This window comes from Protobothrops mucrosquamatus, unplaced genomic scaffold, assembly GCF_001527695.2.
Source record: "Protobothrops mucrosquamatus isolate PMUCROS unplaced genomic scaffold, P.Mucros_1.0 scaffold2486, whole genome shotgun sequence".
Taxonomy (NCBI): domain Eukaryota; kingdom Metazoa; phylum Chordata; class Lepidosauria; order Squamata; family Viperidae; genus Protobothrops; species Protobothrops mucrosquamatus.
The window spans coordinates 82,378-96,352 of NW_015388554.1; the positions used below are offsets into that span (position 1 = coordinate 82,378).

The 13,975-nt window shown below is 42.0% G+C and overlaps 1 protein-coding gene across 1 annotated transcript in view; it reads right to left on the reverse strand.

The window, feature by feature from the left end:
* Positions 1 to 5,485: 5,485 nt before the first annotated feature.
* Positions 5,486 to 13,975, reverse strand: part of ST8SIA1 (ST8 alpha-N-acetyl-neuraminide alpha-2,8-sialyltransferase 1) — a 35,764-nt gene continuing 27,274 nt past the window's right edge. Inside the window, exon 6 of the mRNA XM_015825115.1 lies at positions 5,486 to 5,954. Coding sequence (XP_015680601.1) covers positions 5,486 to 5,954 — 469 coding nt within the window. The remainder of the gene's footprint in view (positions 5,955 to 13,975) is intronic.

Below are 13,975 nucleotides of genomic sequence, written 5' to 3' on the forward strand. Positions count from 1 at the left end.
ACTTTTGCAGCCCCAATTGTAGTCGTAAACTGAGAACAGCCTGTACTCATTTCCCAGGATTCTCTTAACTCTTGACAATGAACCTAACTAATGAAAAGGTTTTGTGAATCTTTCTTTCTGGCTTGTATTCTGCTCTTATGATCTGACTCTAACAAAGCAAGTATCTGTGCATTTTCCTTCCCCGATATAATTTCAGCAGGGGAAAACCAAGCAAAATCTTATATTCAATTTATCAATGAATCTGGGTTTTAATGATATATAAAAAGGCTGTTTTCCCCTCCCCCAAGAAATACATTAACAGTATATGTTTTTGTTTATAGGCACCATGTTATTACTCAATTCTTTATAGCAGGTTTTCAGATTTAAAATTTTAGTAGCTTATCTTATATCTCTCCTCTAGATTACTTCTGTATTGGGTGGGTGGTATACTGTATGTGAATTGGATGAAAACCGCAGTTTCCTAAATGAATAAATCCTGACGGTCAAAACTAAAACCTTTTTATTGAGAAACTACTTCCTTCTACGTGGTGATTGTAAAGAACATGGCTTTGTTGCTTCTACGTCTGGTGTATCAAAACTGCCGGCCTGCGGGCCAGATGTGTCATGCTACACACCCCAGGTCCGGCAATTGGGGAAAAAGCCACGATACATTGTGAGTTTAGACACCCCTGTTCTACCTTTTTAAAAAGAATCCTCTAATCCAGGGGTAGTCAACCTTGGCTCTTTTATGACTCGTGGACTTCAACTCCCAGAATTCCTGAGCCAGCATAGCTGGCTCAGGAATTCTGGGAGTTGAAGTCCACGAGTCATAAAAGAGCCAAGGTTGACTACCCCTGCTCTAATCTTTTAAAGGGAGGCTTTATTTTTCTAGGTATCTTTTGGACCAAGGTTGACTGAAACAATAAAATAGACTAAGGATGACTCACAAATAAATTTGAAGAAAATCCTCAGGTGATTGATTGGCTGTTGTTCCTGTTGGCTGACCCAGACTTCAGATTTTGAACTGTGCAGCAGAGCAAACAACAGGTTGAATAATGAGCAACTGTCTATCTCCAGTGTGTATTTTGGAGATAAAACTGGCATTCCGGATGTAATCCAATCTAATCTTCAGTTTACCTTTTCATGCCTCTCAAGGATGATTCATAATCAGAAGCCAGAGCACTGCTAATTCTAAGTTGCCTACATTTTACTAACATGACCTTGTTTTCTCAAGACTCTTATTGGGCTAACCAGTTAAGTGGACTTGATCCTAGCTAACGGGGGATCATTTTGCACCTCACATCTAACTACAAGAAGTGCTACATGGCCAAGCCGATTTTGCCATAAGTCTGGCCTTATGTTTATGTCAGGAACTGCTCCCTATGACGTAACATTTCTTAAATCTGTGCAGCTTCCTGAAATGGAGACTAAAATGGAAGAAAAACTTAAAAGGTGTTTTTTTCTTCCACCCCACACCGCCAGCCATTTGGCCCAAGGTTATTCTGCTATTCCAGCTCCAGAGTAAAACGGAAATATAATTTCAGGCAAAATTGTTTTTCTTAGGTTGGAGGAGTGGGTGGTGACGGTGACAGAACTTGTTGAGGTGGGCAAAGGGACTGTTCTGATTGGAGAAAGGAGAAGATCTACACGTATTGGTGAGTGGAAACCCCGTGATGGGCTTTTTGCCTAAAAGGAAACCCATCACCGTGTACCAATAAAGGAGAACATTTGTAGCTGAGGGTTGAAATGAGGGGGTCCTTGGTGCTCTCTAGGCTTGCTTATTTTCTTGCAGAAGTTTCATTATCCAAGTAGGTAACATCAGTGCTGCCTTGTGACTTATGGTTTTGATGAGTAGACAGCATAGTTTTTCACCAGGATGCAACATGTCGTGATGTGACATTAGAGAGGGAGGTTAAAATATCATTGTGCTTATACCTGCTGGGAAGACTATTGCAACCCACTTCTTTGTATATATCAAAGGTAGGCCACCTTGGCTCTTTTATGACTCGTGGACTTCAACTCCCAGAATTCCTGAGCCAGCCGTGCTGAGGGGAAAGGGAGAGGTTTCCAAGCTAAGCCATGCTGGCTTAGGAATTCTGGGAGTTGAAGTCCACCAGTCATAAAAGAGCCAAGGTTGCCTACCCCTGGTATATATCATTACTTTCCCTGTTTCGCACTTCCTTCTAACTTTTTTTCTTATTGCGCTTTTAGCTTTTCTTTTATTTCTGTTTTCTTTTAGTTTTCTCTGTTGTTATAGTTTTACTTCTTATCATTGCTGTTAAAACTTTCAATGTACGTTGTTGTTATATGTATGTCTATGTACTGTATATATATATACACAGAAATACATACATACATATGCTGTGTGTTTGTACACACACACACACACACAAACAATGTATACTTTAAATAAGATTGGACCAAACTCAAATTGAGTTAAGTCAAGCATCTATGGAACACTGATGTTAATAGCAATCATCCTTTAAGTAATTTTTGTTCACCTAGCCTGGTCAATCTATGTTTCTCCTAACAAGACCCTTCTTGAGTGATGTGATTTTTGACACTCAGCAGGCCCAAATCCTGATAAGCTGCCGACTGTTCAAATATTCTCAAGCGTTCCCATCCATTTCTCCAGTGTAAGATATCAATGGTAATTCAGTAAAGTAAAACATTAAGCACCAATAAATACTGAAACAGCTACTTTTGATTAACGGGTTGGGCTACATCAATTTTTAATTTACTAAAAATGCATCTTAGATTAATTGCTCGGCTGTAGGGGAGGGGGGGAAAAAAGCAGCCCTCCTGGAGATGTTGCAAATCTGTCAGTTTCTGCAAAGCTGGCAAAACCCCAGAGCACTTTGAATTATTATCTTATAAGTTTTCTCTTTTGATTACTTTTGGCAATATTCGGAAAAGCAAAAGCTGCGCTGATCATTATTAAAGGGGACTGGAGGCTAAAACATAAGGAATGGCTACTGGAATTGGGAATGTCTAGTTTAATGAAGAGAAGGACGAGGGGGGACATGATAGCAGTCTTCCAATATCTCAGGGGCTGCCCCAGAGAACAGGGAGTCAAGCTATTCTCCAAGGTGCCTGGAGGCAGGACAAGAAGCAACGGATGGAAACTGACCAAGGAGAGAAGCAACCTAGAACTAAGGAGAAACTTCCTGACAGTTAGAACAGTTAACCAGTGGAACAACCTGCCTCCAGAAGCGGTGAATGCTCCAACACTGGAAGTTTTTAAGAAGAGACTGGACAGCCATTTGTCTGAAATGGTATAGGGTTTCCTGCCTGAGCAGGGGGTTGGACTAGATGACCTCCAAAGGTCCCTTCCAACTTTATTATTATTATTATTAAAGTTAGTCTGCACCTTACTAAAAGGGGAGGGGGTGCAAATGGCTCGGTGGTTAAAGATGCTGAGCTTGTTGGCTGGAAGGCCGACAATTGGGGGTTCAAGACCTGGGGGAGGGGGGGTTGTATGACGGGGTGAACTCCCGTCCCTTGCTCCAGCTCCTCCCCACCAAGCAGTTTGGAAGCATGAAAATGTGAGTAGATAAATAGGTATCACTTCGGTGGGAAGGTAACAGTGTTCCGTGTTTCACCGTGCACTCTGCGCTGTGGGGCATGATGTCATGCTGGTCACATATGACCGCGGAAATGTCCTCAGTCAATGCTGGCTCTCTCGGCGAAGAAACAGAGACGGCATCGCCCCCTAGAATCGGGCACGATTGGATAGAGGAAACCTTTATGTTTACACCTTACTAACAAGAGGATTGCGTCTAGATTGGAGGCATAGCCATTTCTAAGACACACCTATCTATGGCCCTTAGGTGGGGCCCCAAAATATCTATTTGAAATTATTCTTTTATTATAAGAGATTCATGCAGGATTAGTTAAAAGAAATTAAGCACATTTTAGGCCATCACCCCGATTTGTATGGATTAAGAGCTGCATAAAGATGCATATGAATAAAACTAGTAGCTTTTTTAAGATGCCCTCCAGTATTCATATTTATTAGGGGAGAAGCCATAATATTTGTTCAGTTGTTTAAATGATTTCTATGCCTACCCATCTCATAAAAAAGTCTCTGGGGTGATGTACAAAGATTAGTGGCTAAGGCACCAGGCTGGAAAGCGGGAGCTTTTGAGTTCAAGTCCTGCCTTGGGGCTGAAATGCTGACTGGATGACTTTGGGCCAATCACAGAAGACGGTTGAGTTCTAGTCCTGCCTTAGCCATGAAAGACAGCTGAGTGACTTGAGTGCCAGTCAGTCACTCCCAGCCCATCTCTCGCCGCAAGGTTGCTATTGTAGGGAAAATAGCACGAAGGAGCATTAGATGTGTCCAGTGCCTTCAGTTCATAAAAATTTAATAAAGGTGCAATATAAATTGAATAAAATTAACCCAACAAAACACATTGGCAAAGTCATCAGCAGGAAAGATTAAGAGTTGGCAAACGACAATAGCAGCATCGCACAAACTGTGCCTTTTGTGTCGGCTCCATTGTATTAGCCTGGGTTGACATTTCTGCTTTTTATAAAGACAACGTAGTGCATTTAACAAGTCCTAGAATGTATGATGAAGGAATCCAAATTTACACAGGTTACTTTCAAGACATCCATGAAATGCCCCAAGATAATAAAGAACCTACAGAATATGTTGGTTCTTCTTTACCATCCAGCATGGACTGAATGTTTTGATATTAAAACACCAGCTCAGAACTCTTTCCGGCTTCATTTTGCAGGCTCAAATAGGATTGGCTTTAAATGACCAGGAGTGACCTTATTCTTCTGAAAACACCCCCACAGTTCAATGTGGAAGAAGCTGGACAGCTGTTTCATAAGAAAAATCTGGCTAAAAACATTTCCATTTGTTCATTATTATTATTTTTTTTAAAAAAAATCCCAGTTTATGCTACAAGATTTGTAGAATACACTATTGAAGTAAGTTACTTTTTTTGTTGAGGGGGAGGGGGAGGAGGGGGGAGGAGGAGGAGGAGGAAGAGGAAAAATTGGCCCCTTCTGCTATACTTTCAAGTATTTTTTTGACAGAAATGAAAATGAGTAACTCAGGCGCCTTTTGAAAATCCAGCTTCAGGAACAAATTATAAAAGCGAACAAAACACATCCCCTGTATTTTGGGAATCAGTTGTATATCTGAACAACAGGAAGTATTCAACACGGTTGTTGAAAGCCCTTTGTAAACTCACTCTCCAGTCTTATTTTGAACCTTCCCAATGGACAGTTGCATTCTGCAAATTTTTTTTTGCAAAAACAATATCCACCAGGGAATTCACATTATTCAGTGCCATAAAATTTCAAGTCTTCGGTTCACGTTTTAGCTTACGAATGAGGTCCATGCACATTTGTTAAAAGGTTTCCACAAATCCCTCCCTCCCACCCACCCACCCACAATATTCCTTGGTTTGTTCTTTATGCCGATGGCAAATCAAGTAAACATCGGCAGCTGCAAAACACAAAAAGTTTTGTGCTCCTTTGTAGGGCAAAATCAAGAATCCTCGCAATCCTCCAGCTGCATTCGTAGGATTCCTCTCTTGTGGAGATACCACAGCTGTAAGAATTCCTCTGGCATGGCATGGAAGCCGGCATCTGGCAAGATGTTATCGTAGTAATGATGGCTGATATACCGCCCATGGAGGTCCACTGAAAAAGGCCAGAAACCATAAATTGTCACTTCTTCACAAAGACCAAGAGCTGCGCTGACCAAGAAGAGGCCGGTTGAAAGACGCTTAGCGTGAATCCCTTTGCTCTTCCAAAACTTGCCAGTGTCCCGCAGGAAGTTAGGGTTGGCGAAGATCACCTTTTGCTTGGCTCCGACGTCAGTGAGGGTGTAGTACACGCGGAGGGAAGGTTGAGTCCCTATTTTCATGGAGAAAGCCGGCATATAGATGTAGCTCTGGTTGTAGACTTCAACGCTGTCCACAAATGTTTTTCGGGACCAAAGAAGATTCTGGAATCTGAGGAGAAGAGAAGAGAAGAGAAGAGAAGAGAAGAGAAGAGAAGAGAAGAGAAGGGAAGGGAAGAGGAGAGGAGAGGAGAGGAGAGGAGAGGAGAGGAGAGGAGAGGGAAGGGAGAGGGGAAGGGAGAGGAGAGGAGAGGAGGAGAGGAGGAGAGGAGAGAAGAGTGGGGAGAGGAGAGGAGAGGAGAGAAGAGAAGAGAGAAGAGGAGAGGAGAGGAGGGAGGGAGGGGAGAGAAGGGAGAGGAGAGGGGAAGGGAGAGAAGAGAAGAGAAAGAAAGAGAAAGAGAAAGAAAAGGAAAGAAAAAGAAAGTTAAATGGTAACTACTCAAAGCACACTATGGAAAGTCCCACAAAATATCGACAAAGATAACTTGCCAAAGTTAGTGAAGATTTAGGGTCTCACTGCAACTAGGATCAAAGAAATAAGCTAGTGCTTCCCAATCAAGGCCACTTTTTTTAAAAAATATATTTTATTGGTTTTCTAATTTTAACAAAAAGTACTTATGACACACCGTGGTGCTTGGGTGAACAAACATTCCAAAGTGAAAACATATAAACAGCTCAACTTAATACATTCCCCCTCATCTCTCTATTTCCCTCAAATAACATAGTAAATTTAATATATTCCATTTCTAGCTTGAATTTCTATTACTACTAAACCTGTTTTTAAAACTTTATCCATTTACAATTATCATAACCAAATATTGTTTTCTATCAACCAATTATGAGTTCAACTATCTCTTCCAGATATGTTCAAGCTCGTAATCTCTCTCCTCCCTTTTTTTATCACCAATCTCATCTGCTGCTTCTTCCAATAATAAGTAACTTAGTTTAAAAAAAAGAAAAGAAAAAACAGTATTAAACCTTAATGTTTCAATTCATTACAAAAACTTCCAGTTCCATCCAATTAATTATCATACCTTATCAAATCATATTGTTATAGACAAAGATCACCTAAGTAATTTAAGCATTTCCACATTCCTATCTAAAAACTCAACCTTTTGTTTTCCCAATTCCAATATATAATTTCCCTCAAAATCAATCTATTATTCCAAAAAATACATTTCTAGTCTCTTTAAACACATATATATAAATGTATAATTATATATTTTTTATCTTTAGTAGAGTCCATAAAACCAAGTTTCTTTTTTCAGTCCAATTTTGACTTTCATATTTCTGTACCAAGCAGATTTCCATCCAACAAAAAAATCATCTAACTAATTTAAACGCACATGTCTGTAATTTTATTTTTCTTACTTCTGACTCTAATTCATTATCCTTGAAACAAACCATAAAACAAAGATTGCCTTTTAATCCATTAAACAGTTTTAAGTTTCTTTTTCAGTCTAATTCTGGGTTTTTTTCTATGCCACACCGGCATCCATAGAAACGCTTCCCTTTCAGCCAGTGAATCCATTTTTGTGGCTTGTAGTAATCTTTAGGAGAGTAGAAATCCCTAGATTTTTTTTTTCCTCTTCTCCTTGCAGTGTCGTTGCTTTGTAGTTTGGGGTTTTGGTCTTTGCTTCTTCTGACTCTTTAAGTTACTGAAGAAAGGGTTGTCAGGTAAAATAGGTTCCTCTTCTGTCACTGTAGGTTCCTCTTTTGATATATTTTGGTTTATATCATAGTCAGATGTAGCCTGAAGATCCATTTGAACAGATGTGGTAAAATCTCTAGATCTCAATTCTAAAGTACAGTTTTTAATTGTAGCACGTATTTCTGCCGTGGCCTCATAAATCTTTTCCAGTATGAGTGCACGGTTCTCTTGTGACAAAGTTTTCTCCATTTTAATATAATGCTTAACAAAAATTATCTTCCCTTTTTGTGGAGGCTGTATCTAATGTACCCCACAGCTTTCACGGATGCACAGCTTATCTTTTCCTCAAAGGTATTTTAAAATTCAGAGTCCCATTTAAAAAAAAAAAAAAATAGCCAAAGCCGTAGTATTACATTTTCACCACTAGATGCCCTCAGTGAGTTGAAGAAAATCTTTTCCAGAAATCAATTCCTTGTTTCTATCTTTTGAAGTATAATATATAAGGAAAAAAAACTAATGCAGTTCTTGAAGAAAGAGAGGAAAGAAAACCTTTTCCATCTTCTTTCCTTTTGTATCCAAAGAGAAAGATATACATAGAAATAAAATAAAATAAAGTCTTTTTCTGTATTTATAAAACGCCTTTCTTCCCAAAAAAGGTAGAAGCTGCCTTTTCAAGCCAGGGAAATAATTCCAAAAGCTCTTACAGGTAGCAAAAAGAAAAGTAGAAAAGAGAGAGTTGCAAGCAGATTCTCACCCGGGTTCACCACGGGGGCACTCACAGCTTAGATGTTGTCTGACTTACGGTCTGAAGCGGCAGAGCAATCGGCCATTTTACCGGCCGATCTTCTTCGCTGGCCCTCGAAGATCATCCGGACAGCTGGAGGAGCCGCCACTCCTCTGCAGCCGGACAGGGGCCTCCTCGGTGGAAGTCGCACCCTCCAGGGCGACTTTGGACCCGTATAAGGGTCCACCGACGAAGGGAAAGCTAGCCGATGAGGAGACGAGTCTCCCCGTACGACTAGTGACGCCGCAAACCGGAACCGGAAGTCCCAACCAAGGCCACTTTTAAGGTGCATGGGCTTCAAGGATTATGGGAGTGGAAGTCCACGCATCTTAGAGTAGCCACAGTTGACAAATACTGCAATAAGAAAGCAGGTTAATTTTAAATCAATGCTGATGGTAAGTCTTGGATTTCTGAGAGGGCTGTCCTAAGCATTCTATAAAATGGTAGCTACTGGTGGTCCTCAACTTATGACCACAATTGAGCCCCAAATTTCCATTGCTAAGTAAGACAGTTGTTAAGTGAATTTTGTGATTGACCCATCCAGTTGGTTTTCATGGCTCAGGCGGGACTAGAACTCAATTGTCTCCTGAGGATTGGCCCAAAGTCAGCCAGCTGGCTTCCATGCCTAAGGCGGGACTAGAACCCACGGTCGCCTGATGATGGGCCCAAAGTCATAAAAAAAGTGGTTTTCACGCGTAAAGCAGAACTAGAATTCACCATCTCCAGCTTTCTAGCCTGGTGCTTTTAGACCAAACAGTCCTGCTTTCATGGCTAAAGCAGGACTAGAACTTATAGACTCCCATTTTCTAGCCTGGTGCCTTAATCACTAGACCAGGGGTAGGCAACCTTGGCTCTTTTATGACTCGTGGACTTCAACTCCCAGAATTCCTGAGCCAGCATGGCTCAGCATGGAAACCTCTCCCTTTCCCCTCAGCATGGCTGGCTCAGGAATTCTGGGAGTTGAAGTCCACGAGTCATAAAAGAGCCAAGGTTGCCTACCCCTGGTCTAGATCAAACTGGTTCTCTCGCTCCTCTAGAAGGGTTGGGAGAAGCAGAGATATCTTCAGCTGTTCCTCATTATCTAATCATTTTTGAAATGGGATTCAGCTTGCATTTTAATATTGAAATAGAATTTATTTAGGTCAGCTCCAGGACTGTTGGACCCAAGAAATAAGCTCTTCTTCCTATCCTGTCTTCTTTCTGAGATCTGAAAGAGATTGATGCCTGGAAACCTACAGGACACTGAAGGATATCAGATTTTGATATCAGATTTTATTTCCGAAACTGAAGGTCTCCTGGTGACCTCAGCAGGGGATCCTGATGTACCCCAGGGAGAATTGTTACCTTAATAAAGGTTATGCTAAGACGGGAATTATTTCTTTCTAGTGAAATGGAACATATGTAGCTCAGGGTTAATCTATTCTTGATGCTTTCTGAGCTACTGTATATAAACAACCTATATTCAACCATTTAGAAAAAAACAGACAAAAACAAAGAGAATTTTTTTTTTAAGAAATAGGGAAAAACATGAAAATTATCGCTAGAAACCAAAACAGAAACTTTAGCATAAAAAAAAAAGCAAAACGCGGAAATTATATCCCTTTCTGCCTGTCTGTCTCTTGTCTATTTAAGGATAGCAGATGTCAGGCTATTCAATTTATATAGCGTCCTCCAATTTTTGACAACACTGTTATTTTATTTTTAAACTATGAATTAAGCCTAGAGTGTACAGAAAACACAGAGTCTGGTCTTGCGTCCCTGAGAATTAGTAGCTGTCAAATTTAATAACAGCAACATTTATAACCTGGGATACTCTTATTTGTTTCAAGGGGTGAAAGTCACAGATTCAGGCTAGTTGGGGTACCACGTTAGGATAATTTCTCTGTGGGGTCTTTGAGTCGTTCCTGTCTCCTGGCAATTGCCCAGACAAGATCCTGGAGGATTTCTTTGCCACCATTTTGGAAGTGGTTGGCCATTGTTTTCTTCCTAGGGCTAAGAGGGAATGGCTGGATCAGTGGAATATTCTTTGGACGCGGCATGCTATGGAAATATAGCAGATTTTTAAAGCTAGCTTTAGGGCTTATGTTGTAAGAATGCAACCAAGGAGAGGCAGAAGAGTGAAGAATTGCTAGAATTTCCTAGAATTGCTAGAGCAGGGGTAGGCAACCTTGGCTCTTTTAGGACTCGTGGACTTCAACTCCCAGAATTCCTGAGCCAGCCATGCTGAAGGGAAAGGGAGAGGTTTCCAAGCTGAGCCATGCTGGCTCAGGAATTCTGGGAGTTGAAGTCCACAAGTCATAAAAGAGCCAAGGTTGTCCACTCCTGGTCCAACTCCTTGCACTTTCTGTATCTCTACTAAATGTCCCCAATCCAACTGTTAGACCAGGGGTCTTCAAACCTGGCCCTTTGATGACTTGTGGACTTCCACTCCCAGAATTCCTCAGCCAGGCACGCCTGGCTGAGGAATTCTGGGAGTTGAAGTCCACAAGTCATCAAAGGGCCAGGTTTGAAGACCCCTTTGTTAGACCATCGCTCTACTCCTTACACAATAAACATATTCCAAAATCTATCCTCTTCCCCTACAGTTACATTCCTATCTGAAGTTCCTCAGGATATTGCAGAGGTAAATAATGGAGATCTACAAAGCCTTTCCTTCCCCTTGGCGAAAAAGTTCACCTTAGGTGGCCTGACTTTCTCAGAAATGCAAAAGAAGGGAAACGCTCATTTGCTGCAGGGAAGAGTAGCTGGCAGGCAATTCTCCTGTCTCTGCATTCCCTTCTCTTTGCCAGCTGGAAAATCCCAGAGTCAATCTAGGTCACCCTGCAGAATCAAAACTGTGGCATTTTTGTGGCTCACGCACTTCCTTAAAGCTGCAGAGATGTCAGGAAAGTAACTGAAGCAACCACAGATTCAAGACAGAAGGAAGGATCTTGGGTGGAATTAAACCTAGCATGTGGCATGAGTGCCGTCACAAAAAAAAACAAAAAAAAAACACAACTGCTGTAGCACAAGAACTGCTACAAAGACTTCCCTGTCTGTAAAATGACTCACGTTGAGGAATTGCTGGTTGACAGGGCTGTGGCTTCATAAAGGCGACTTGGATCTTGGCCCCAGAGTGCAGCTGTTGTGTGAAACAGCAGCTCGAGCAAAGGCCTAGCACTTGAACGCCCATTGTTAAGAACTGTTTTGTTCATTAAATCACTTTTAAGCCAACCTTCCTGACACAACCATTAGGACGAATGCCATGGATAGATCGCATCTGGTAAGCCAGGGCTTTTCAACTGGTGGTACGCGTACCACCTGTGGTACATTGCCACGTGGCAGGTGGTACGCGGCCCTGCCCAGCCCAGGGCAGCGGGGTAGAGAACGGGCCAAAGCAGCGCAGCGCAGGACTTCCCTTGAGAGAATTCTCGGGAGCTGCAGAGCTGCTGGGGCGAGGCAAAGGTCCCAGGATCAGCACTTCCGGCACACCCGGAAGAGAAAGGAGGAGGGGGGGTGGAGACAGGAGAGGCTATAAAAGGAGGCATTTTGGGCGGGAGAGGGAGAGAGAGAAAAAAGACGCAGCCTTGGGGGGAGGAGGAAGAATCAGCTGGAGCTGCACCAAAGGTAAGAGGAGGAGGAGGGGCAAGAGAGGAGAGGACAAAAAACAGGCTGGGTCTGCACACGGGTGGTAGCGACAAACAGGTAAGAAACGCAGCTGGGGAAGGGTCGCAGCATGAGAGCCCTTCCTTCCCTCCCTCCCTCTCATTGTCCCTTCCTTCCTTCCTTCCCTCCCCCCTCCGTGCCCAGGAATCTTCTTGCGACTGCTGCCTGCATGAGGAATGAAACCGTTTCAATAGTGCATCCAGTTTTGGTCACCACGGTGTAAAAAAGATGTTGAGACTCTAGAAAGAGTACAGAGAAGAGCAACAAAGATGATTAGGGGACTGGAGGCTAAAACATACAAGGAATGGTTGCTGGGATTGGGCATGGCTAGTTTAATGAAGAGAAAGAAGAGGGGGGACATGATAACAGTGTTCCAGTATCTCAGGGGCTGCCCCAAAGAAGAGGGAGTCAAGCTATTCTCCAAAGTGTCCTGAAGGCAGGACAAGAAGCAACGGATGGAAACTAATCAAGGAGAGAAGCAACCTAGAACTAAGCAGAAACTTCCTGACAGTGAGAACAATTAACCAGTGGAACAACCTGCCTCCAGAAGCGGTGAATGCTCCATCACAGGAGGTTTTTAAGAAGAGACTGGACAGCCATTTGTCTGAAATTGTATAGGGTTTCCTGCCTGAGCAGGGGGTTGGACTAGATGATTTCCAAGGTCCCTTCCATCATCATCATCATCATCATCATCATCATCATCATCATCATCATTATTATTATATGAAAAAACCCAAGAAAGTCCAGTTGCCTTTTGGAAAAGCACCTTTGGGACAACCATGGATGTTTGAAAATCTCCAGAGACATCCCCACAGCTTTGTGTCAGTCTCCAAACTTGGGGGATAGCCTCCAGAGGCTTCCAGAAGTCTCCACCAGATCACAGTTTTTAACTCTAACTGAACGGAAAATGCAGACCAGGAAACTTGGGCGACCTCAAAAATTTATCTTAACAAAACAGAGATCACCAATCATAGAAAAAAGATAATGGGGGGAGGGGGGGAATGGATAATAGAAAAAAAAATCACCCAAAGAGAAAGCAAGACAGCGAGATATTCAGCAAGAGCTACTCTTCAAGTACAAAATTGAAGAGTACGAAATTATAACCTTATCCTGAAATAGACATAGTATAGGATGAAAAGATGCAATAGTTACAGTAAGTACAGGGGAAAGACTGCGTATTTATAGAAACAGAAGCACTCTGGGTTGTGCCAAATAGCTCTTCTTTTGCAAGAAAAAGCATTAACTGGCTTTATTTCAAAAATAAGTATAAATGCACATATGCAGTGCTTGCAGTTAAAAAAAGTTAAATAAGAAAAACAGAATGGGAAAACCGGGTGGTTGTATCTACCTGAGATGTTAATATTTTGATCAGTGTGAGGGGGAAGACTGCTTACCTTACACTTTTAATCTACCATAATACCAACAAGCAAAGGACTGCATTTTTTTTTACAGTGCTAAAAAAATAAGCATATTTCAATCTCTTTGGACCAAGGCCAAACTCTGACTGTTCTGATGGTATTTCCAAGACAGCCTGGAAAAAAAAAACAGCTGAGGAGAGGAGAAAGAATGAACAGATCCAGGAAAGGACTAGCCTTGCTTTAATTTGCATTTTTAAAATCATTCCAAATTAATTTACATAACTTATGGCTTCATAGCAAGAACTGACTGCCTTATGTCAAGAACAAACATTTTTGAGGGCACAAAGCTGAATTAAACAATGGAGGGAAGAGACCATCAAGCAAGGAATAACGTTAAACGAGGATCTGGCTGAAGGATCTGACTCTCCCTTATATTATTTGGAGGACTCTGGATAGGTTAAGGGTTGGAGTGCCTAAATATATAACCAACAGGCTCAAGTGGAGGATCTTAGCGCAGGCCTGGCCCAGTAGCATCTCTAGGGCCTACCTTGAGGATGGGGTGTGGAACCCCGAGAGGTGGCATGCAGCAGCTACAGACAAAAAATTAGCTAAATTGGCCAATCTGAGAACTTTTTTACAGGGGTGTTTTAACAAATTTTTAGGGGGATCCAGGGTGGGTGGGAGGGGGGGGGGGG